The sequence below is a fragment of the Maylandia zebra genome, linkage group LG11 (genome assembly GCF_041146795.1).
Source record: "Maylandia zebra isolate NMK-2024a linkage group LG11, Mzebra_GT3a, whole genome shotgun sequence".
Lineage (NCBI taxonomy): Eukaryota > Metazoa > Chordata > Actinopteri > Cichliformes > Cichlidae > Maylandia > Maylandia zebra.
In genome coordinates, this window is record NC_135177.1 from 35014421 (window position 1) to 35037912 (window position 23492).

Sequence of the window (23492 nt, forward strand, 5' to 3'; positions counted from 1 at the left end):
GTCGCCCTCTAACCATGGCAACCGTAAAGCTGCCGCCTGGAACAACAGAACGTAGCTGTCAAACAAAACCCAAACAGTCCTGACCCGCGACAATATGAAACAGGAAAGTACCGCAGTGTAATCCATTTATTTCAACAAAGTAACTGTATTCTGAATACCACCTTTTTAAACGGTAACTGTAACGGAATACAGTTACTCATATTTTGTATTTTAAATACGTAACGGCGGTACATGTATTCCGTTACTCCCCAACACTGCATGTATATCAACAGGGTAGTGTTGCCTCAAGTCTAACACAAAAGGTCATACACTTAACTGATTTTTGTATACATGCAACGTGTTGGTTTCTGACCAAAACTTATGCTAAAGTCTTTTAAAAGCAACAGTTTACCATGCATGAACAGCAAATAACACCAAAATGTGTGTAATCTCACTACTTTTTACCTCCTGCCTGAAATTTGGTTGCTGGTCCCTCCTCTTAAATTACTTAAATTCTGCCATTTTGACAGTTTAATAATTAACCACTAATTAGCAGATGTCAGTGTCTGTGCATTGTACCTGTACAGATTTGAAACCAAGCTAGCTGTTTGACATAAAAAATCTGAAATGAAAATCAAGTAAATACAGTCATAAAACTTGCTGTAGATATTACATTTGTAGAGGTTGTATTTAGGACCGGACCAAAATCCAAAGAAAACAGCTTTACTGTAATGTGTGGTTGAAAAAAAGGAAATGTATATTGTGGTAAGGAATATTACAGTGTATTGTTGCGTGGTTATGTTCCCATCTTGAAAGCTCTTTATAGGAAAAGGAAAAGTCCAAAAATAAGAGATCATTTTGGTATTGTTAGGCCTTTGTTAGGCCTAAAGAGGTCTTTGACAAGCATTAATTGAGACTTTTCTTTTTAAACAGGAAACTCTGAAGACATGCATTCATACAAAGGAAAGGAAACATAAGCATACTCTAGCTTATTAGGTCATCCACTCTCTAAAAACCTTGCTAACTGGTGTTTTGTGTTTCAGTCAGCTTAAGGACCAGAGAATGATGATTCCTAAGAACAGTGCACTTTCAAAAAACATAAATGGTTTTTGTTAATGAAAATTAGCTCTGAATGATAAAGGATTTCATGCTTTCAGAAGGAGAAGATGACGTCACTGATTTGATTGTCTCTGATTGAAGCATTACACGTTCCTTGGGTTTTGTCCCTGACAGTGTTTAAATCTTAGCCATCAGCTGTTTTTGAGCTCTCGACTGTGCAGACTTTCTATGTTTAAACTGTGATTAGGAGTGGATTATTTTTAGGCTATCTGAAACAGGAGGTTGCTCTAATTCTGGCAGCTCAGATTAGATGGTAACTCTCTGTTTGCATTGGTGGTGGTGCTTACACAGTTGTTATTGCTCTGGTTTAGATGTAAAGATAGACACTCAGAACAAGTGCGCAGCTGTGTAATGGACATTCACGGACCCTGTTTTCATGAACAATGCTAATAGTTGACCTAAATGTCTGTGAATGTGTTTTTCTCCCCCTTATTACCAGTGTCGCACTATTTTTAGACCAGATAAACTGGAGGAATTTCTTGGTTCAGTCATGAAGTTTAAAACGGCTGCAGTGTGCAACTCAAATGTGAAAACTGTGATCAAATGATCTGTAAGTAAATCCTGTTTTCTTCACCTTGTTTTGCCTTGAGCACTCATCCAGGGGAAAAAACAGAGGTTCACATGGATCAGGTTTGCCTGTTTCTGAGCCAGCAAATGGGATAGGCAGGCTGTGAGAGGGACATTAGACTTTGCATATTTTTTGTTTGATGACTGGACAGCTTTTGGACTCATCCAGCTCAGGTGGCACGGCCTGGAGAGGGCGGGCATGGTGTGGAATCTCTGACATCAGCTGTGTGTGCATTCGGGATGGTGGTGTTGTCTTACGCATTACACACACAGACACCCGCAGATGGTGGCTAAGCCAGCAGGGTTGAAATGTGTTTTTATTTTCCTTGCAGGGAGGCTCATCTCGCCTACTTTGTTTAATTTTTTAAATTCCTGACTTGTTTGTAAACATTCGTTAGACCTGACACTTCTTGCAGCGTACTCTTGCAGAGACAAGCCAAGTGGAAGAAAAATAAGTAGGAATGCAGCTATCCAGCTTTTTCAGTTCTCATACCTTGCTTTCTGATCCAATACTGATCCAGTACTAGATTTACATTAAAAAGCTGGATTCCTCACTGAATCATTCTTGTTTATGCAAATCAGCTTTTTTTTTTCTTGGATCAAAATGGGTCTTTGGGTCGTGACTGTACATGAAAGCATGATTGGTCTGCATATAGTTAATTTGTTGAAGTGTATTCATTTAACTGTTCTTTCTGCTCATTTGATCAACTAAAAGTGTATTTTATGATTATTATATTTACCCAAATGCTGGACTCGATTTAAACATTGCTTTGCCAGTGTTGTAAAAGAAACTAACAGATAATTAAGGCAACAAGAAGCGTTGGTCTGGACCTCGCACCTTTGCACCTGTCGGGACTTTATATCAGTATATAGCGGTCTTACAGGCCTGGACTTTTGCCAAGTACTGTTGGCTGTGAAAACAACAACAACTAAAGTCTCCTAAACAGAATGAGGGGGAAATGTGGTTCGGATACTTCTTTAGTTTTAATCATTATTAGATTCTTTAGATTTACATTCAACATCATACTGCAAATTGTTATAGACCCTGAGCAGGTGCTGAAAGCTGAAGCTCTGTTGTGGTGGCACATTTTGCAGTTAAATCACAAAGTACTGCAAAGACATTACAAAAGGTTGTTGGCAAATGAGCTTGAAACTCTAAATCGTTGGTCCTCCTTGCTATTTTGGCTGTCCTTACTGCAGCCAGTGGACTAAAGATACAAAGTAGGATTGTATTGATTAGATCACCTCTGTAGATTGGTTCATTGTCATGGCATCTCATATAACTTTTTAAGGCAGTATCAGAACGTATCGACATATCAGAGTAGTGTGCCTCTAAATAAAATCAATAACCTTATTTGGAAAGACTATAACCCATCTTTCCTGCAGCTACAACAGAGCTTTTGCTGTTTTTAAGACAAAAGACACTGTCTGAGTCTGATGAAGAAGCTTTTTCTTTTCTTTTTTGCTAATGGACTTGAACTGGTCCACTAGTCCCCATAATTCATATGTCAGCAACATGCCTGTGCATTTCCCCCTGAGCTGTAGTTCAGTGGGATTATTGATTTTTCTCCAATGACCAGCTTGCTAGCATATTTCCTTTTGTCCAGGGCAATAGGCACACTCAAATTTACTCTATTGATTTCTGAGATGTAACCCAATAGCAACTGAAACCATACGTCTCTCCCTGAGAATGCAGCAGTTTAAAGTCCTAAATATTGTAATTGAATTGTGAAACTGTTTTTTTTCTCTTCAGTGATAGTAAATTAGTTAAAAGTGCTTCATAAATGAATTAAGGGAAAATGAGAATTGATGCAGACCATGTCTGCGGCAGCCTAGCATTAGCTTGAGGCTGTTTCTGCAGTGCTTCGGCATTATACAAGCCCTTGGAAAGTGATGTGCCTACACTATTCCTATGATGCATCCATTTGCCCTTGAAGATGGGGTCAACGTAGTCGCAAAAGAAAGCATTGCCCGGCCCTATAGAAGGATATTGCAATATAATGAGAGGATTTTGCACCGCTCTGCGCTCTGTTTGCTTTGCTGTGCATTTTCTTGTCCAAGACTGTTGTCTGATAAGGCCATTCTGTTTTTTTAAGCCTTCTACTTATTATGTTGAGGAGACTGAAGCAGCACTTCCTATACACAAGCAGCAGAGCCATTGTGCTGCACCCTTCATATGAGGGCAACTTTGGAAGACCTAGGTGAAGATCTCGATTTTCCTCCATTCCTCAGCCAGGCAATGATCAGCCTCCTTCCCAGCTGTAGCTTTCTTATGTAATGAGCCAGTGTAGGCTGACTGAGCTCAGTCAGTAACCAGATTACAGCACTCCACAGATTCAGACAGCTGAAGGACAGCCATCTCACCACACCTTTGTTTTTCTTTCTGCTGGCTTCCTTCAGCAGCATGGTTGGTGTTTACTGTGATTGATTGTTCGCAGCTTATCCACCCTGTTTCTGAAGCACTTAAAAACTGGCTTCGACTCACTGAGAAGAAATCGCAAGAAAGCCATTGCTCTGCTCTGTTTATATGCATGTGGCTGTTTTTTAAGGACAGTATGCTATGCTTACGCCTTGCAGACAATTCAGAGCTTACTGTGACTGACAAGTCAGACAACAAAAGAGTGATTGAGACTTGAGCACATCAGTCATATGGCTATACAAGTATTTCCTAAAGTATCTCTCTAAAGTCCCCTTGTTAGCTGCCAGGATAGCCTGAGTAGTATTGTGTTATTTAAGCTAATAAAGATCACTGACAGGGTTTTTCCTGGATATATCATTTATATATCAAGGTTTTAGCCTTTTAATTGTAATTTAAAAAACAAGAATATTTTTGTTGATCAAATAACCAGATGTAAAAGGAAAATTCCTAGTTTTCTAAGTGTGTGACCAGTCATGCTTACATATTGAGTCAGGACTCAATCCAAAAATAAAAATCCAGATTGATACCAGAGTTATCCACAGATACACTTCACTTGGATGAACCATGCAAGTATATTAACAACCAGGGAAGTACGTGGTTATGTGTTTTGTTTTGTTTTTCTTTTGTTGTTTGTGTGTTTTTAGTTTGGTGTCTGCTAAACACCTATTCCTGGTCTAGTCAGGTTGCTGATGATGTTGTCTTCTGTTCCATTAAGCTGCTTTCCCATAGAGCAGCGGTCCTCAACCCCCGGGCCTCGGACCGGTACCGGTCCGTGAGTCGTTTGGTACCGGGCCGCGAGAGTTGAGGCTCAGGTGTGAAATGTATGGTTTTCAGGGTTTTCAGCGTTATTTTGTTATCGTTTTTATCATTAACTCTGTTTTCCTGGGTCTTTTCACGTGTGTTATGAATAAATCTTCTTTTTTTCGGTACCGGTACTAGTTTTATTTTGTTGTATTTATCCGCGACACCTTAAAGACCGGTCCGTGAAAATATTGTCGGGCATAAACCGGTCCGTGGCGCAAAAAAGGTTGGAGACCGCTGCCATAGAGGATCTAGTCCCAATCAGCCAGTGTTTCAGACTGCTGCTGACTGCTCTGGTGGTCTGCATATGAACGGCCGGAGAACTGGTTCATGTGCTGTTAACGATGGTGTTGTTTTTGTATTGCGAAGAGTGTTTTTCTGAGGTGCATCAGACCTAATTAGTCATTTCTGCACTTCTGCTGTAGTCACTTATTGGCAGGTGTGTACACCGAAGCAGATGGAACTGCAGTAATCTGGCCGGTTCATCAGTCTAGCTTTAGCTGCTAGTGCTCACTGCTCTGTCCAAAGACTGGAAGTTTTTTCTTTCTATCCCACCATCCCTCTGTGGTCGAGATGAAGCACTTAGTCACACTTGACACTCCTGCTTCGACTCCCACCAGCCACATCGCCTCACCCTGTTTGTTTACCTTATGCCCTTTATCTCATTACTCATGTGGTTTTGCCAGGCGGAGAGGGTGTGTTGTGCATTTGCTGAGATCACAGGAAAGGTTTATGTGATTGAACAAAAATAGAACAGGCACATTTCTAGACACTGTGTTTTATCACATACTGACCATTAGAGGGGAACAACTCGGCCATCCTCATCTGGTGAAGTCTCAACATTATTTAGGTAAAGCATACTATCCTCATTCTTTGTGTGACAGCTTCTTTGTCTCTTAAATGTAGAGCAAAGCTTGAGTTTCACACAATCAAAGAAACCTTGCAGAGGAAAAACATGAGGCGGTGAATCTCCCCCTTCACAGGGTTTCAGTGAGAAAGAAAAAGCACAACCTGTGATGCAAATGTAAATATCAGCATTACCAAAAGTCAAAACACAGAACCTGTTCTGCCTAAAGAAGTGGCTTCACTTAACTAACAACTCACTTATTTTTTGCCTTTAACTTAATCTCAGTGCTTTACTTTGCCAGTGTCCATTCAGGCAGGAGTGGAAAACATTAGTATTTGCATCTGTACTGTAAAAATGCATCAGCTGTTATTTATTTAGCTTTTTACAGACAAACAAATTAGATGAGCGATCACAGTTGTAGAGTAGAATTACAGAAGCACGAGAATGAGGCATAGCTTTACTGAATTCTGTCACAATTGGACAGAATTGTTATGTCGATTATTTAACATATTAATTTATTGCACTTAAAGTGTCTTTCTTAAAGGTATTTTCTTAAACAGTCTTGAATGGCCTTAGGAAAGTTGCAGACTTTTGCAAGTTGCATCATTGAGCTGAAGTCAAAAGCCAGCTTTGAGAATAATCAATGCAAAGATATGTGTGCTAAGAAAAAAAAATCTTGTGAATGATGATTCAGACATCTGGAACCAGATTAGCCAGTCATATGTAGAAATCTCCTCGTTTTGTTGTAATGCTGCTTTTCCTTTTACATATCTTTTAAAAAAAAAAAAAATCATTTGACCAGTATTCATACAGCATTTCTTTCCTACAAATGATCAATTCTCTGCATGTCTGTTAGTGTAGACAGTCAGACTGCTCTGTAGTTTCAGGCCAGAGGAAAACGTGGTTCATAACTCGTGGTTTGCAAACAATGTTGCTGAGCGAGTAATAAGAAGTGAAGGCTTTTGGAGAGTGCGAGATGGAAATTTACAGCAATGAGGGCAGCTCGATGTTTTTGTTTCAGTCGTTTTTGTTTGTCTTACCATAATAGGACTCCACACCATCCCAGCTCTGCCACAGATCTGAGAGATTTTATGCTACATATATATTTTAAAAAGTGCTTTTATCTGTTTGCTTTTTTCAGAAATCAGTTTTTAGGTGTGGCAAAGCTCAGCTTTGTTTTTATTTTGAAATTAGATTTAATTTAACCTGCATTCATGGTAAATTAGTCCCAGTGAAGAATGTGGCAACCATTGTTTCTGGGTTGAGGAAATAAAGAGTAGGGAATAATTTAGCCTGCTGGAACTGGGGAACAAAAAGTGGACAGATATTAGCTGAACAGCTGGAGGGGCATGGTGTTGAGTCTTAATATGCAATCTTAATATTATTTGTTAACTTTTTTGAAAGTATTATGCAGTTATTGAACCTAAAAAACATGCCATTTAAGATTAATTTTAATGTTAATCTATAGGGCTGGGCCATATCATACCGTTCACGGTAATACCATTATAACCTTAGGCAATGATAAGAAAATGAAATATTGTGGTAGAATATGGGTGAACCGCGCATGCGCAGTGCCTTTTTTTTCATACGCACATGGCAGAAAAAGCATGGCGGCGACGGAGAATGAGAAGGGTGAAATAGTTGAATGAAACAGATGAACCAGAATTGGTTTGTGAAAATGCTGCAACTTCAGTGATGTGGAGCTGGTTTGGCTTTCGTCTGTCAGATACACACCAAAGCACAATTTTAGGTAGAGCATGTAAGCGGGCCGTCATTATTACAGTGTTTTTTCTGAAAATACGTCGCTTTTAAAATCCTTTTATTTTCGGAAAAATCGACAGTGCCCCTTATAATCCGGTGCGTGATAATGGTGATAAATATTTTTGGCCATATTGCCCTTCCATATTAATCTATAATGAAAAACAAATCAATATATGAAAAAAGCATTAACACCGTCAATATCCAGTAGGGAATTTTGTAGCCCCACCACACAGTGGCCACCACAGGTCCTCCTCCTCCTCAAGAGAAGTTTATGGTTTCAGACTGTGATGAATTAAAGACGTAGGCAGCACTCAGGAAAACTACCTGGTAGTCACAGCAGGAGTAACGGAGTCAAAAGTATACCAGATGAGAAACAGTTTGAAAGCAAGACCTACTGATAAATTCTTCTACTGAAATATTTTGAGTTTTAAATATAGATCTTTTACACCAAGGGCCCCTTTCAGTCATCTTGTTTGGAGCTGAAGTAAACAGTGAGTGAGACCGAGCTTTTAGGGAAGGACAGAAACGCAGAACTTTGAAGGAAAATGCGAGTATCCAGTAGGACAGATCGAGTGGCAAATGTTTTCCTCTGGATTAAACGTTCTTTGTGATAAAGACAATATTGAAGAGAGATCAGGTGGATGGATACAAAATGTAATTAAATCCATAAAAAGCACCAAAACATGATAATTCAAAATGACAAGATATAGATGCTAGAGCTGCAGTTCTCAGAGTTTTGCCAAAATTCACGCAAAAAAAAAAAACAACAAAGATTTTATCCCAATTATTTTGCTATCATAATCATACGAAGCCAGCATTGATTTATTACCAATTTAATATTGTAACACCATACTACTTCAGGGCTCGCAAAATCGCTAGCCCGACGTCCCGGAGCTAGCGATATCTCTGGTCAGGTGACCAAAATCTATCTCAGCCCCGCCCGTCGGGCTATATGATAACCCAACGGGTGGGGCTGAGATAGATTTTGGTCGCCTGACTGGAGATATCGCTAGCTCCGGGACGTCGGGCTAGCGATTTTGCGAGCCCTGTAACTTGTAATTTCACCATAACAAGTGGATAGTTTGTTTGTTTGTTTTTTGCTCACTTTCCACAGCCCTCGTGTAAAACCATAAAAAATGTGTCCTCCTTAAATACTGTAAAGAACAGCAAAGCAAACTTGCAGTCCCAATCCAAGCAACAAAGTGACCCCCTCAGCCCACCAACGGCTGACGCAGTGGGCTGCGGTGACCTCTCCGTCTCCCTCCGTGATCCAGGCCGTTCTCCTGCCCTCAGCTCAGCACCCACGTGTTGTCAGCAGCTCCTGTTACGTAAGCGCTCCTGCCAGACAAAAGCTCAGCCATCCCTGATACAAATCACTGGCTGGCCCATGTTGGCAGCAGCGATAGTACTGCTCAGTAATCCACGCAGGGTCTCTCTTGTTGAGAATGTTTTTTCCCTGGCTGCCAAATGGAAATTTTTGACAATGTAATAATAGATTTTGAGGGCATGAAATACAAGGTATTTGTTAGACGTCATGTTTTGTTGTTTTAAGCCCGCTATGACCTTAAAGGTGAACTCTGGCTTTGTAATTACCTTTGGGTGTCAAACTCTGGTGAAGTTTCACAGTGTGCGCCAACACCACAACAATTGATGAGCATTTGATGGATGCCATAAACTTATGGCCTCCCACACTTCCTCTTTCCCTTCAGGGTGTTCAGTGTCATAAACATTTTTATTGCGGTCTTAATGACTTTAATTTCCGCCATAATTTAATCCTGTGTTATCACTTTAGTTTTATTGTACAGCACCATTAAAAAGTTTTACAGTTAAGAAGTAACTGTGATCGAAACGGTTGATTCATGAGTGACCTGATGCGCTCAGATCTTATCCAGCACAGAATAAAAAATAAAATATGTGACTTTTATTATAGTGTAATGCGAGAAGACTTGGAGGACACAGACTGTCATTTTTACCAACTTGATCCTGGAAAAAAGTGTTTTTGAAGGAGGTGCCATTTGATGGTTTTAGTTTTACACATCAGCAGCAGCTAGGTTTCTATTAGTGTGCGAGAACATTCTGTCCACAGCCCTCTGTTTATCACCCTTCCACTTTTTTTTATATTTAATGGCTCTGAGTACTTTTTGCCTGTGCTGGGAGACTATACATCACATAATGGCACAGGATTATAAGAAAACACAGATTTACATCGTAACTAGACGACCTCTGTCCTCTGCTAAAGCCATCATAGTTGGTAAAACGTGTTGATGCTGCTGCTAAAGCCATCACTGTTTAGCCATCAGAACTTAAGGTGCAGCCTGTACATCTACTATGCTGTGGTATTGTCACAACTTAGTAGCTTCCTGTTTGTATGTTTTAATCTGCTTTCTCCTTTTTAAACGCTTTCATTTCTGTCATTATTATACCAGGGAAAAAAAAGAATTTGCCAGAAAGCTGCGATGATAATTTGAATAGTTCAGTTTTCTTGCAGTGGGCCTCACTTCATTTACAGCATGTCCCTGTCAGTGTAGCAGTTATAGTAGTTATGCTATATCATTTTTTTTTACTAATGCAATAAAATTGCCCTAATTTGTTTTGTTTTATAACAAAGGCTTGTTAGACAGTGACTCAAAACCTGTCGCAGTGATTCCCAGAGTGTCGGTCGTGGCTTCTGGTCGGCCACGAATGTGCTGTTGGTCAGAATACAGTCTAATCTACGTTTCTGTATCAGTTCAAATGAGATCTCCGCCTGTTTCGTTACACTGCGTGTATGTGGATCAGAAGATCTCACTTAACTGACAAACTGCAAGAATATTGGGAGGCCCTGCAGAGGAGACTGTCGAGCCGCTGACTTTGCAAAGAATGCTCTAGAAATACAGTGCTGCCTGAGAAAGTCTGTTTCTCCCCCGTGTGCCTGCGTGCCTTTAATAATGATAAAGAAACCGAGGGAGGCAGGGAAAGCGAGAGAACGGTGGAGAGGTGTAAGAAGAGTAAACTCGTGACTCATCAGGCACAATGGAAAAGAGTTCACTGAGTCAGATGAAGCAGGAACACTAGGTGGTGGATGAGCCATGAGACTGATGGGAATAGATGACTGTAGGTATTTTATTTTGGGAGTCAGCAGTCACTATAATATATTATTTTGCTCATCAAACTAGTGATTTACAGGCATATAGAGTAACATTTAAAAAACAAACTATCTATAGTTACATTTTATTTCCTTTTTGAACCACATTGATCAGAAAAAAGGGTGGATAATAAGGCTAGGCCATGACAGATCCCTGCTAGTAGTTTGTACCTAAATCACTACTTCATTCCTCCTCCTCATGCTGCTTATCAATAAAATGGAAGTAAAGTGAATAAAAACTCTGCACCACACTACAGTGGATAACAGCATAATTCCCACTTCCTCTTAGTGGTAATTTTTCTTCTTCTGTTACGCATATTCTAGATGATACTGAAATATAATTGAGTGTATTATGACTGTATTATAAGAAAATATATAAAAGAGAAATTGTTTGCCAAATGTTTGGCAAAGACGGATGGAAGCCCTCTGAAGACATAGTAAAGTGCTTACCAGCTCTGTATTTTTAATGTTGGACTAATTCTTTTTTACCTCATAGTGGCCATTCGTGCAGCCCTTCAGTTAATTGTTTGTTTGAAACTAACTGTTGTAGCTCCCCCTTTTGGAAACAAGGTCTTGACAGCAGCTGGATGGAGCTTATGTCTTCACATCCAAAGTTGTGTGGCTTAGATGACCATGTCATGGGTATCTACTCTCACCAATATCATACAGAGCCCAAGAAAAAACAAACACACAAAAAAACCCCACAGTGAAGCATCCTGAGACCTGAGCTTTTGGTGCACCGGGTTTACGTATGCACCCCTCAAACATTCACTAAGGGTGAAAGGGAAAGCATTAGAGATTTTTTTTCTCTTTATTTCGTATCTCCAACTGAATATTTTTGGTTAATTGATCACGTTGGCTACAGCACCAAAACAAAATAGAGGCCCCTTTGGTTTGATTTGGTCCCAAATTACATCCGTCAGACCAGGGCTACTTTGATTCATAGTCTTTGTCTGCTGTGCATCGATTGCCCTCTATATCCTTTATGCCAACGGCCCGTCGATCCTTACTCTGTCTTTATTTCAGTCCCGATGATGTTTCTGTATTGATTTTAGTGCCAAACTGAAGCTTGCTCACTGTGGGTCCTTCGGCTCTGCCATTGAAATTTGAAGACTAATTGATTTCAAATGAGCGAAAGGCACGACGTGTTTCCTCATACCAAACCACTCCCTCAGGCTGTACTTGGATGTGACACGTCTTCACTTCTTTTACCTCTTGCTTTGCCAGACAGTTATTTCTTTGCTTTATCTTAAATTTATCTTAGTCTTTGCTTAATCTACACTCGATGTACAAGAGTAAATATAAAGTACAGATGTGGCAGCACTGGACTTCAGCTTGTTGGTTCCACAGATAGTATAAAAGATGGCAAATTACCAGTTGGTTAGTGAAGTCTGGTGAGACTTCAAGGTGCCTGTTTTTGTCACCATCCTGGTGTTTTGAAACTTCCTTTCTGACTCCTGATGACCATGAAGGCAATTTAAAAAATGCCTTGGGAATTTTATTCAGTAATACCAGAAACTAGCAGTTCAGTAATCTAGTTCTTAAATGCATCGGGGAAAAATGTTTACTGAGAGCATAGTTCCAGGAAAGATGCATGCACAAGTTGTCCATTCCCATCTTTTTAATTTCTGGTTGAACAACACTTTCATAGCAACAGTTATGAATAATTTGGAAAGTCGCCATTCTCGTTTGTTGGTTAGTAGGGATTTTCTTGGTAAAAGCCATGACCTTTTCCAGTTAATGTTTTCAGAAATATTCATACAGGGTGTTGGTGTTGGTATTTCTGTGAACAAGGTTTCCCATTATTTTCTTGACTGCTTGCTGACTGGTCATTGTGGAGCAATCATAGTCATAATCATTGGACTAAACGAGTGGTATGAAGTTTTATATGTAGGTGAAGATGCTGAAATGCTGTCTGCATCAACAACAATATTTTCTGCATTTTACAGGAAATGAATAGCAGCTGACCCAGGGGCTGACAGTTACTACCAATCAAAACAAATCTTCTTTTTACATTAAATGGGAATAAAATTCTTTTGAAGAAACTTTCAGTTAAGATGGTTTAAATGTGAATAAGATGAATCTTTCACATATTTTTTGTTTTACACAACAGCACAACTAAATTAAAAAGTTGGAATAAGAAGCTCTACATGCAGATCAACTCTTTGTCTAGTTTGACACAATTTACATTTGATTGATTTCTTTCTTAATTGCAAACATACAACAACCCTGCTTTCTAGCAGAGATAAGTGCAGCATGCAGGATGGATATATAGATATATAAATTACAAAAAATATATAAATTCTAAAAAGTACTATATTTTTATAGATAAAGGTATCTTTTTTGATGGGCTAGTAAATATCTATAGGGCCAGTAAATTGCTCAATAGCAAAAATGCAGTCTTGGTGTATTGTAGATATGTTGCAGTTGCGCCGTAACAGAAAATGTTGAACAACGTTAAACCAAAGTAAAATTTCCACCAAGCACACCAATCAGTTGTGTGACACTCCATTCTCTCTTTAGATGAGATGCGGAGACACTTCCTCAAATAAATGTAGTTTAGTGGGAAACCATGTAGTAAATTATACTTGGTGCACACTCATTTACTCTTTCAGCAGGTCATATTTGCAGGTGTGATTGAAGCACTTGTCTTGATTCCAGATTTTACAGGGATCATGAGACATGACTTTTAAATTTTTAACTTGTCAGCTTTAATTAAAGAGTCTTCATAAAAGCAGCTGAAACCACACAGTAAAGTTTCCCACATGACAAACATCACACCTCGCAGAGCTACTCGACTTGTCATTTGACTCCCGTTAGTTTCTGTTCAAGCAGTTAGTGAAACCTGTGCTCTTTGTGTCTCTGCTGTTTTCATGGGCGGGACAAGTGACTGTGAAAGGTGTCAAGTTCAAAAACATCCAGGCCACAACAGGTTTATATTCAAAAAGGGGTTGAATAAGGTTATTATATCACCTTTTGCACTCTTTTCATTTCTTATAAGCTGATTAATGTGGATGTTTAAACTCTGATGGGTTTTTACCTGCAGCCTTAATCTTACTTTGTCGTCTTTCCCCCCTTTTTTTCAGGTGTGGCTGACAGACTAGCTGAAGGTAGAGGCCGACTCCACCTTATCCATTCACTTTGCTGCCCTGTCGGGGAGAGCAGAGTACAGTCTTTTTTGTTTTGTTTTTTTCTTTCTCTCTCTCTCTCTTTCTTTTTAATGCCTGGATGCAACCCGCCAACTTGTGAATTCATGATCACATGACCGTGGATATGGACGCAGTCCTGTCCGACTTTGTCCGTTCCACTGGAGCTGAACCGGGATTGGCCAGAGACCTGCTAGAGGGTGAGTTACTGAGGATAGTAGAATTTCATTATTAACAATATTGTAAAGCTAAAGTGATGAATGCAACATGACGTTTCCTTTCCCCTTCCTTAATGGATGTAAGTTCAGACTGAGCCTTAATTTAAAGTATAGTTTATTGTTTAAATTAAGACTTGAACTTAAATATTAAGACTAAACAAGCAGCAGTGTTTTAATGATGTATTTCACGATGTATAAAATAGTTGGTGATAGCTGGACCCAGGCATAAAGCTTGCTTTGCTTTATATTTATGCTTCTCGCACTTGTGGTTTGATGTGATATTTATTAGCTTTTTGACTGCAAATAATTAGATTGAGATTGAATTAATGAGAGCTGCTGTTGTCACTTTTCTTTCACAGTAGTGCGGTGATTAGTGCTTGGTTTGAATCTTCTAACGTGTTGGGAGTTTCCTGTGTGGAGTTTACATGTTTCTTCTGGCCCTGTGCAGATTTCTCTGTGGGTTTTCCAGCTTCCTCCCACAGTTCAAATAAATCCTTTTTTTAAGTTGATTGGTGGTTCTAAATTGGCCAAGGATGTGAGATAAACAAAGTGTGTGATGATTATGGAATAAAGACGTGTATGAATGCGGCTAACTGTGGTCGAAGGTTCCTGGAGTTGTAAGGCTAAAAAAGCCCTATAAATGCCATTTCTGTTTCCTCCACCTGAGTTCACGCTCTCTATCTCAGCACAGCTTTGTTGCATCACCAGCGTTGCGTTCCAGCTGTGTTTTCCACATCATTAGAAAGCACCACTTTCTTCTAGTAGCTTCCTTCAATGTGAAAATACAGATGTAAAGCGAAAACTTATCAGATCTGTTTGTCTTTACACTTTGATCCCTTCTATTTTTAATCTATTAATTTCATTTCTGCTTCAAGTGAACTTAAAAAAAAAAAAGCAGAAGTGGGGATGTAGTTATAGGAAGTTAACTGGAGATGATATTCCAGGCAGTGGACTCAGTAAGTGCTTTTGGCTTTTTACTGTTAATTATGCTATCAAAGTCTAATAGAACGTAGGTATTACTAGTGTCAGCAGGGCTCCTGTTGCCTAGCAGCAGCACAAGTTGCAGATAAGAATATGGGTTAAAATGTAATGCATTGCAGCAACATCAGCAAGACAGCGAGCTGAGGCGTTTATCCAATAAAGGAATGTGTCAGCGGCCTTTGGGTACAACAGAAAGCCCGTGTTGCATTGACTTGTGGTAAATATTTAAACTGATGAGGAATCAGTCATTTGCTGGCCAAAAAGATTCAGGTAGTCCTGTTGGAGCAGTTAACTCAGACAGATGTTTCTGTCTCTCCCTTCCTCTCTCTTCCTAGGCAAGAACTGGGATTTCACTGCTGCCCTCAGTGACTTTGAGCAGCTGCGACAGGTGCATGCTGGGAACCTGTCGTATTCGTTCACAGAAGAGCGAACGTATCTGGCCCCTGAAAAGGAGATGGCCCGGGTAGGACGGCCTATACTCCATCGCCAAGATGAGGTGGTGCAAGGTGAGGTTCTCAGGAAGTGAGTTAGTCCAAAACATGAGTTCAGTTTGCAGTTTATTAGGTGCACCAACTTAATCTAAATGTTTTGACTACAACAAACATGCAGTGACTACATATCAGCTGATAAAGTGACAATTACAGAGGGTTTAAACCTCACAGTATTTTTGTAATCTGGTGCTCGCAATGGAGGCTTGAGGCTCGAGCGTGTGAGTTGGTGCAGTTTAGGAACCCAGATGACACAGGGATGTAACTGCAAAGGTTGGAAAAGATGAGAAGTTTAAACTTTCTGTATTACTTTTTCATGGTTAAACACTGATATATTATTTTTTCTTTCTTTTTTCCTGAATAGCGACAGTGGTTTAGGAGTAGACTGCAGTAGTTTCAATATGAGTAAAAATGGTTGCAGAGCTGGGTTGATGTCACAGCTTCTGTGATGACCACGGTGTAACGCTGACAACAGCACCAAGTCAGCAAGCAGTTTTCTGATAATAAGCCCTGTTGGTGTTTCAGCTGTGATATGCAAAATTCTACGTTACAATTTACATTGGATGTTTGGGCGAAAGTTTAGTTGAGCTGTCTCTTAGTTTAGGTGAGTCCACACTTTTTAAAATGCAGGCATGTCCCCCTGCTGCCAAAAATAATGTATCATTCCCGAAAGGTTACTAATGCACAGTTTCATTCCTTATCAAATAAAAATACTAGCAATTGTCCTACCGCTTAATATTCTGGTCTACCCTGAGACTAAACATAATAACTACAAATCATAATGTGCAAATATGCACTTCGTGCAACACCTTTTTTTTCTCTCTCTCTCTGTAGCTACAGAGAAGCGTTTGTCGAGGGGTATTTCTCATGCTAGCTCTACCATCGTTTCTCTGGCCCGCTCTCACGTCTCGAGCACCGGCGGTAGCAGCAATGAGCCTCTTCTGGACACGCCCCTGTGCACTTTCCAACTGCCAGACCTCACTGTGTACCGGGACGACTTCAGGAACTTCATTGAGAGGGACCTTATTGAGCAGTCCATGATGGTGGCCTTGGAGCAAGCTGGTTAGTATAACTCTGTACCATACATGAGATTTTAGGCTTGACTTGGTTGCAGATAAAAGACAGTTCTTACCCCCCACGTGCTTTTGAAGTGACACGAGTGTTTGTTGTTTCTATTCCAAAATATATTGCCTACTCCTGCATTTATAAGACAACAGATCTACTGCTTCTGTTTTAAATATTTGGATTTAAAATCACGACATGCTGTTTTAAGTGATGTTTGTTGTGACTAGTTCATGTTAAATTACCAACAAGGGTAAAATGCTATTTTGCAGTGGTAGCTTGGCCCCTTTGAAGAACTTGTTGTGGTGTTACTTTGACCCGCCACTTCCAAATGTAAATTTTGTATCCAGAGTGTCAGCTGGTGGTTTTGTGAAATATATTTTGAGACATTTCTTGTTCGGTCCTTGCCTCTCTGTCTTCCGTCTTCTCCTTGTCGTCACCTCGCTGGGCAGGCAGCATGGACAGCTAAGTTTGTGAATGCCATAATTCGAGAATGAGTCGAGCTTCAAATTTATACCATAGGTGTATCTACTAAACCTCTTTGACAAGTTCGAATCTCAGTGACCTAGACCTAAAGGTCAAAGGTCAAGATCCTGAACATTTGTAAATGTGATAACTTGAAACCAAGGTCTTCTAATATGTGTCTTCTAAGACGCTGAGCGGTAACACTGTCGCCAGTATTTTTAATTTTTTTTCCCTTTCTCCAATGGCTGCCCCACCACGAGTCTAGTTGTGCTCGAAGTTTGTTAAAAGGTTCTTCGTTCCCAAACTTGCCAACTGCTACTCAGAACAGATAATCTGGTTATCGAGTAGTGCTGGGCGATATGACGATATATATCGTGTGGACGATAGAAAAGTGTATTTCTTGCCATTTGTCTTCTATTGTTTCTAACCTAATTTTATAAATTATTACATAAAATATATCATTAACCCTTTAAAACCGGTCGGAGCAGTCACACTCCGTTTTGCCTATCTATTTTTGAATCCCTGTAGAACTGGAACCACATAAGCTAGCGCAATAATTTTTTTTGTTTTGTGTATGAAACCGGAGGAGTTGTACTTACATCTTATGCCATTAGCTTTTCCTAGGTCAAGGGCAATAAAATTGAATCACAATTTGTGTTGAATTTCTTATTTTGTGCTCACCTCGTGTGTGCAGCTAGGGCAGGAAAATAGACTGTTTTCAACATCATTATATTAAATTGTGACAGTAAACGTATAACTCATTCAAACAGCTCTGACAGTTGTAGCAAAATCTGAATACCTGTAAAGGCAGAGGTGTTGTAATCACTAACTCATAATTATAGGCTATGACTTTTGAAGGTGAATTGTTTCATTCCAAAATAAGACAAAATGACACACTGCTAAGACTGCTGACACGAGAGGAAAACCTTCTCTGGAAGTCTTTTGACTTGAAAATCACATGTTGACACAAATGACTATCTTTTTGAGGACTTGCACAGCAGTTGTTTTGGATGAATACTTCACCATATTTGTCATGCAAACATGTGAGTTAAACATTTATTATTCACCTGCAGGGCGGCTGAACTGGTGGACAAAAGTGGTTTCAAACTGCCAGAGTCTGCTACCTCTGGCAACAAGCGGAGATGGAAATTGCCTGCTGCATGCAGCCTCGCTCGGTGAGTATCACGGGCCTTTCAAACAAGACCCCAATACAGTGTAGGTTCACACTCCATTAGCATTCATTAAGGGAACTCCAGTGTTAGCTTAAGCACTAATTGCATTTTACAATGTTGCCGTGCACGTTCACTTTGCCTTTACAGCCCACTTAGGACTCCTAGCTCAGAAAATTAATAATGCTCCAACTGTGCAGGCATTGTTCTAGACTTTTATAGTAGGTGTGAGTATAATATTCATGTGCTTAACTTGTTCTCATTAAAAGACAGTTAGACCCTTTAGCCATTGTAAGTTTGTAGTTTTTTTTTTATTTGGGACATGACAATACAGAAAAACCCCTGAAACATCTGCACACCTATATGATTAGATGTGGTTGTACAAAAGATTCTGTTGATGTGTGTTTAACGACCTGATTTTGTTTCTGTTGCAGGTATGTGGGGCTTTCACGACCGAGACTTGATGCTGCGGAAGTCCCTGTACGCGCTGATGGATCACGGGTTGGAGAGAGAGGCACTGAAGCGCAGGTGGAGGTGGCAGCAGACCCAGCAGAACAAAGAGGTCTGTCACAGAGGCTGCACATTAGTCTTGACTATCTTTGTTATTCCCATGACTGTATTAGGGCGGTGCACAGAGAAGTTACTAGGCAAGTTGAGGCTTTTCACATGCCTTGCATGCCAGATAAGTCAGCCTGCATAACATTTGATATTTAACGAGTAGCATGCAGTTCAGAAGATGAAGGGGCAGCGCTAGTGCACAGAATAAGATAAACAAGATGTAGTTTGAATTCTGAATCATTAGAATTTAGTTTTCGTTTTTATTTAGTTTCCTCCACTACTGCTACATTTTTAACTGTAAATACTTTAGCTATGGACAAGACTGTCTTCCTCACTCGAGTTTTGAAAATTCAGTTAACTTTGATTTACAATAATTAGTAAAACAAGATATGGGGTTGCACCAGGAAGGGCATCTGTGGTAAAACTGAGAAAGCCTGTGGTGTGGGAGCAGCTGAAAGGAGTAAAACAGGTACTTTCGATAAATTGTCTTTTGGCCTTCATTTTCATCAAAAGAAAACTTTTTTTTTTTTAAATATATTTTTGTAAACCCCTTACCTTCCTGAATTCACTCTGTTCCTGGTTGTGTTATGTTTAGTTTAGTTATTTAAGTTATTCTTTGTTTTTTTCAGTTAAATTATAATTAAAGTACAAAGAAATGGAAACTTGTAAATCTATTTTCCCGCATTTTTGACCAGTATTTAGGATTTATTATTTTATTTTTTTAATTTATTTTTAATTGTGCAGCAGTACTCTGGATTAAATTCAAACATTTTTAGCAGCGCTGTTGTATTTAAAAAAAAAAAAAGTGGCACTTGCAGGTTTACATATCAAACCAAATTCCCATGTAACTCATTATTGGTTAACTAACTTTTGAAAATTGTTGTTTTTACCATGAAAAGTCACCTTTGTCCTTTTTTTGCAGCCATAGCAACATGACTGACGGCCATATCAAATGCAAACATTGATTCTGAGATGTAACTCTAAGCACAAGTATCTCCACCTTTTTTCTTAGTTGCGTGCTGATAACGCTTTTTCGCAATGTGTCAAAAACAGGATTTTAGAGCCTGTTTTACAAAACACAACTTTTATCCTCATGAAAGCTTAAAATTGTAGCACAGCAAGTATGTTTTTTTTTTAAAAAGTGGATGCAGACAGCATGCACATACCCACAGTAAGAGGAAACCACATGAATGACTGCATAATGTTCACAGCAGAATATCTGAGGCATCCTCAAGCAAATCACTTAAACCAAACACGCTCTAGTGGAGCTGCTCCGTGGGCAGTGCTCGGGCCTGTGGCTGCTCTGTGTGAATTTAGGTCATTGATTTTATTTGGTGGCTGTCAAAACTGGCCAAAAATCAAGTTTGACCATTCATTTAAACAAAACATTTGAATATCGTACTTTGTGCATTAATTCCTCACGAGTACAAAACCAGAGTGAGATATAACTGCTTCTATAGCTTCTATATTTATTTCAACATAGAGATGTCCTTTATAAGCTCTATGTAGCATTAACAAATACAGTTATTGGGTTAAGCTATAGAAGAATGGCCGGTTGATACGCTGAGTAAGCTCTGCTGTGACAAACATGGAATAATCTTTTCCTCAACATAAAATTCAAACCTCCAGGGACCTGCAGCGCTTGAAGTTTTTATCACTCATCTATTCATTACTCAGTAAGAAGAGTTAATGTTCCACTATGCTAAGTTTGTAATGTTTACAGACAGGGCTCTGAGTGTTAATCACTCTGTGTTTAGCAGTGTTGGGTTGTGAACTATTTACCATCATTATCACACAGTTGTTATTGTTACTTCCTGTAAGTGTGGCAGTGACAGAGACATTAACATCTGTAATAGGTCTCTTTAATTTTCTATAATAATAATTTTAATATGCAGCATAAACACGTGTCGTTGTTAAGCAACAAGGTAATACCTCTGTGAAACAAAATGTAATATGCTCTAATTACCTCTGGCTTGCTCAGTTTGCTAATGTGATAGCTTGTCTGCTGTCAGTGTAGACCTTTGTGTTTTTCTTGCTTTGCTCATAGTTGGTTCTGAAGTCTTCTCTCCTTCCTGCATTTTGTTAAAGTGGAAGCAGGAAGGAGAAGAATTTAAAATTATTAACTCCAAGTTTGAAATGAAAGCTCACTTTTACTTGTGATGGCAGAGCAATGCAGACGCACCAGCACAGGTCTATATGCAAACGGCAATGTTGACCACTTATAGCAGGAATTAAACACAGTACTATAAATTTAACCTTTGAGATCAGCAGCTTGGACAGAGTTAAGTTCACATCTATCCCTTACATCTGAATTGTACTTCTGGGTCAGAGCCATGTTATAACCAGAACAGCTTTTTAACCCTGCACCGCAATATTCAACGTAACCTGACGTGCACCTCCCAAGAAATGGAACTACAAATCGGGTCAACGCATACCCTGACGTCTTGAATGGCGTGGAAGGTTGCAGTGTAGGGACAAAAGGAGTTTCCGGTTACTACTCAAGATTTAAAGTCTAAATCAAGCTTCAAGTTTGCATCTAAAGGTCATATGGAGCTTTAACCTATTTGGCATCCCTGTCATTTAACATACTCTGGACGCGTTTGCCTTGAGTTGTTCAGCTGATATTTGTCCTCTTATGTTTCCTAATTGTCAGTTTAACTGCACACTCGATCACTGCTCTCTTCTCATGCCAGCAGCAGTGCAGCTTTTCCAGATTTTCCACAGATGATTATTGATTCTCGCAAACCAATGGCAGTTTAATTTAATAAAATTTAGAATATGTGTTGACAGCTCTGCTCTGTCGCTACTGTACGAGCGACAGTATGTTTCTAAAGGCTCTAGGCTCAATTGTCTGCATGTAACCTTGAGGTGAGATGCCATAACGTCAGTACATGCTTTTGTGACATTTGACACGGCCTCTCTAAATGGCAGTTGTGTTTGTGTGTGTGTGTGCCCTTCTTTTCTCCTCAGTCTGGGCTGGTGTACACGGAGGAGGAGTGGCAGAAAGAGTGGAATGAACTGTTGAAGCTCGCCTCCAGCGAACCGAGAATACACTACAGCACCAACGGCACCAACGGGTAAGGCCTGGCCCGGACAATGCAGTGACTGTTAACCCAGCACACTTAGTCACAGTCATGTTTTTATTCATGAACAGACAAGCACACTCACAGTCACAACTGAGTGACCGGCCCTCATTAGTCCATCTGCTTTTTTACTGTGGCAAAAAAAAGTCCACTGGGTCGAATGCAGTGACTGTAAAGCTATAAAAACCAAAGCCACACTAACACAATGTGGTTTTTAAGTTTTACTGTTAGCCAAAGTTTCAAGTTGGTAGTAATAAACTGTTATCTTTAGTGTAAACAATCATCTCTGATAAACAAGAAACTGTTGCTGTCGTTGTTTCCAGAGTGGAGTCTTCAGACGAGCCGGTTTATGAGAGTTTGGAGGAGTTTCACGTCTTTGTCTTGGCTCATGTCCTTAGAAGGCCCATCGTGGTGGTCGCTGACACCATGCTGAGGGACTCGGGAGGAGAGGGTAAATAAGCCTGAAAAGACTTTTCATTATTTCACTTTCAGTTTAGTTTTATTGTTTTTCAATGTTCCATTTTCATTAGTTTCCATTTTTAACCTGCAGCCATGAAAGTCTGATGAGGGATTGTTGTCAGCCCTCCAGGCGTGCGGCGTGAACACCCAACTTTCTGAGCACTCTAAGCCGAGATCGAGGGGACGTAGGATTTTCAAATTAATGCCTTAGCTACATTTACTAAAACTCTTCGATGTTTGAATAAACCTTTACCTCAAGGTCAGAGGTCAGGTTTTTGGAAAATCTCGTGAACACAATGAGTTAAAAAAAGATGTCACTGTAGATTTTTAGGTTTTTATTAGATGCAAGTTGTAAGTAGTTCAGAATACTTATTACAATACACATGTAAAGATGTCACAGTAAATATACACTCAACTGCCACCTTATTAGTTACAGCAGAAATTAACTAAGTCTGACAACATTTACTGGCTGTCAGGAGTGGCACACAGTGTGGTCCTCTGCTGCTGTAGCCCGTCTTCTGTTTTTTGTTTTTGGACCATCATCTGTAAAAACCTTAGAGCTGCTCGTGTGGGTCATCTTCACTATCAGTGGGTGGGATTGTTGATTTGACCAAACTGACAAAAACTACGGTACAACTAAAGGTGTTTCCTGTATGGTTTTTTTTTAAATTCCCAATGACCCACTGAAGCCGTGGTCTGCACATCGACAGTCTTTCTGTGCACATGCTGCAGCTTCAAGCTAACAGGCTAGCTGAGACAGAAAGCGATGAAAGCTGTTGATGGAAGACACAAAAGTGGTGTTGCCGGCCTCCTTACACAAATGTAGCAGGGCCTGTTTATTTTCTGTCCACTTATACCCAGAAAATGTATTTTTCCCCTTCAAAGATCATAATCTGTCTTCATTTGGATCCTCGAATCTCCAGCTTATGAAAGATATGAAGTCACAGACCAGAAATGGGCTTTTCATAAAGTCACGGAACCAGAAAACATTAGCAGCTGCAGCACAACAATCTCAAAGTGATGTAAAGGCTAGTTTTATTTGTATGAGCAGCCAGTTTATGAAAAACTGTGTTTTCCAGCGTTAGTGGAAATTAGTTGGGTACATTCACGTGGGATTAAGATTCCAGATGAGCTCAGCTTTTTTTAAGACTATTTTTCTGTGAACAGGAGTGTAGATGTTTGTCATTTACAGATTACAAAACTGAGGCCAAACAAAAGCTTTGAACCAGATAATCCGTGATTCATG

General features: G+C 39.7%; 1 protein-coding gene across 2 annotated transcripts in view; it reads left to right on the plus strand.

Moving 5' to 3' along the window:
• Window positions 1-23492, plus strand: part of otud7b (OTU deubiquitinase 7B) — a 47502-nt gene that overhangs the window by 13665 nt on the left and 10345 nt on the right. For both annotated transcript variants that reach the window (XM_004568575.4, XM_076890243.1), the window contains exons 2-8: window positions 13704-13963; window positions 15298-15468; window positions 16285-16512; window positions 18051-18152; window positions 18581-18708; window positions 21675-21781; window positions 22111-22238. In XM_004568575.4, coding sequence (XP_004568632.2) covers window positions 13879-13963; window positions 15298-15468; window positions 16285-16512; window positions 18051-18152; window positions 18581-18708; window positions 21675-21781; window positions 22111-22238 — 949 coding nt within the window. In that variant the 5' untranslated portion in view covers window positions 13704-13878. The remainder of the gene's footprint in view (window positions 1-13703; window positions 13964-15297; window positions 15469-16284; window positions 16513-18050; window positions 18153-18580; window positions 18709-21674; window positions 21782-22110; window positions 22239-23492) is intronic.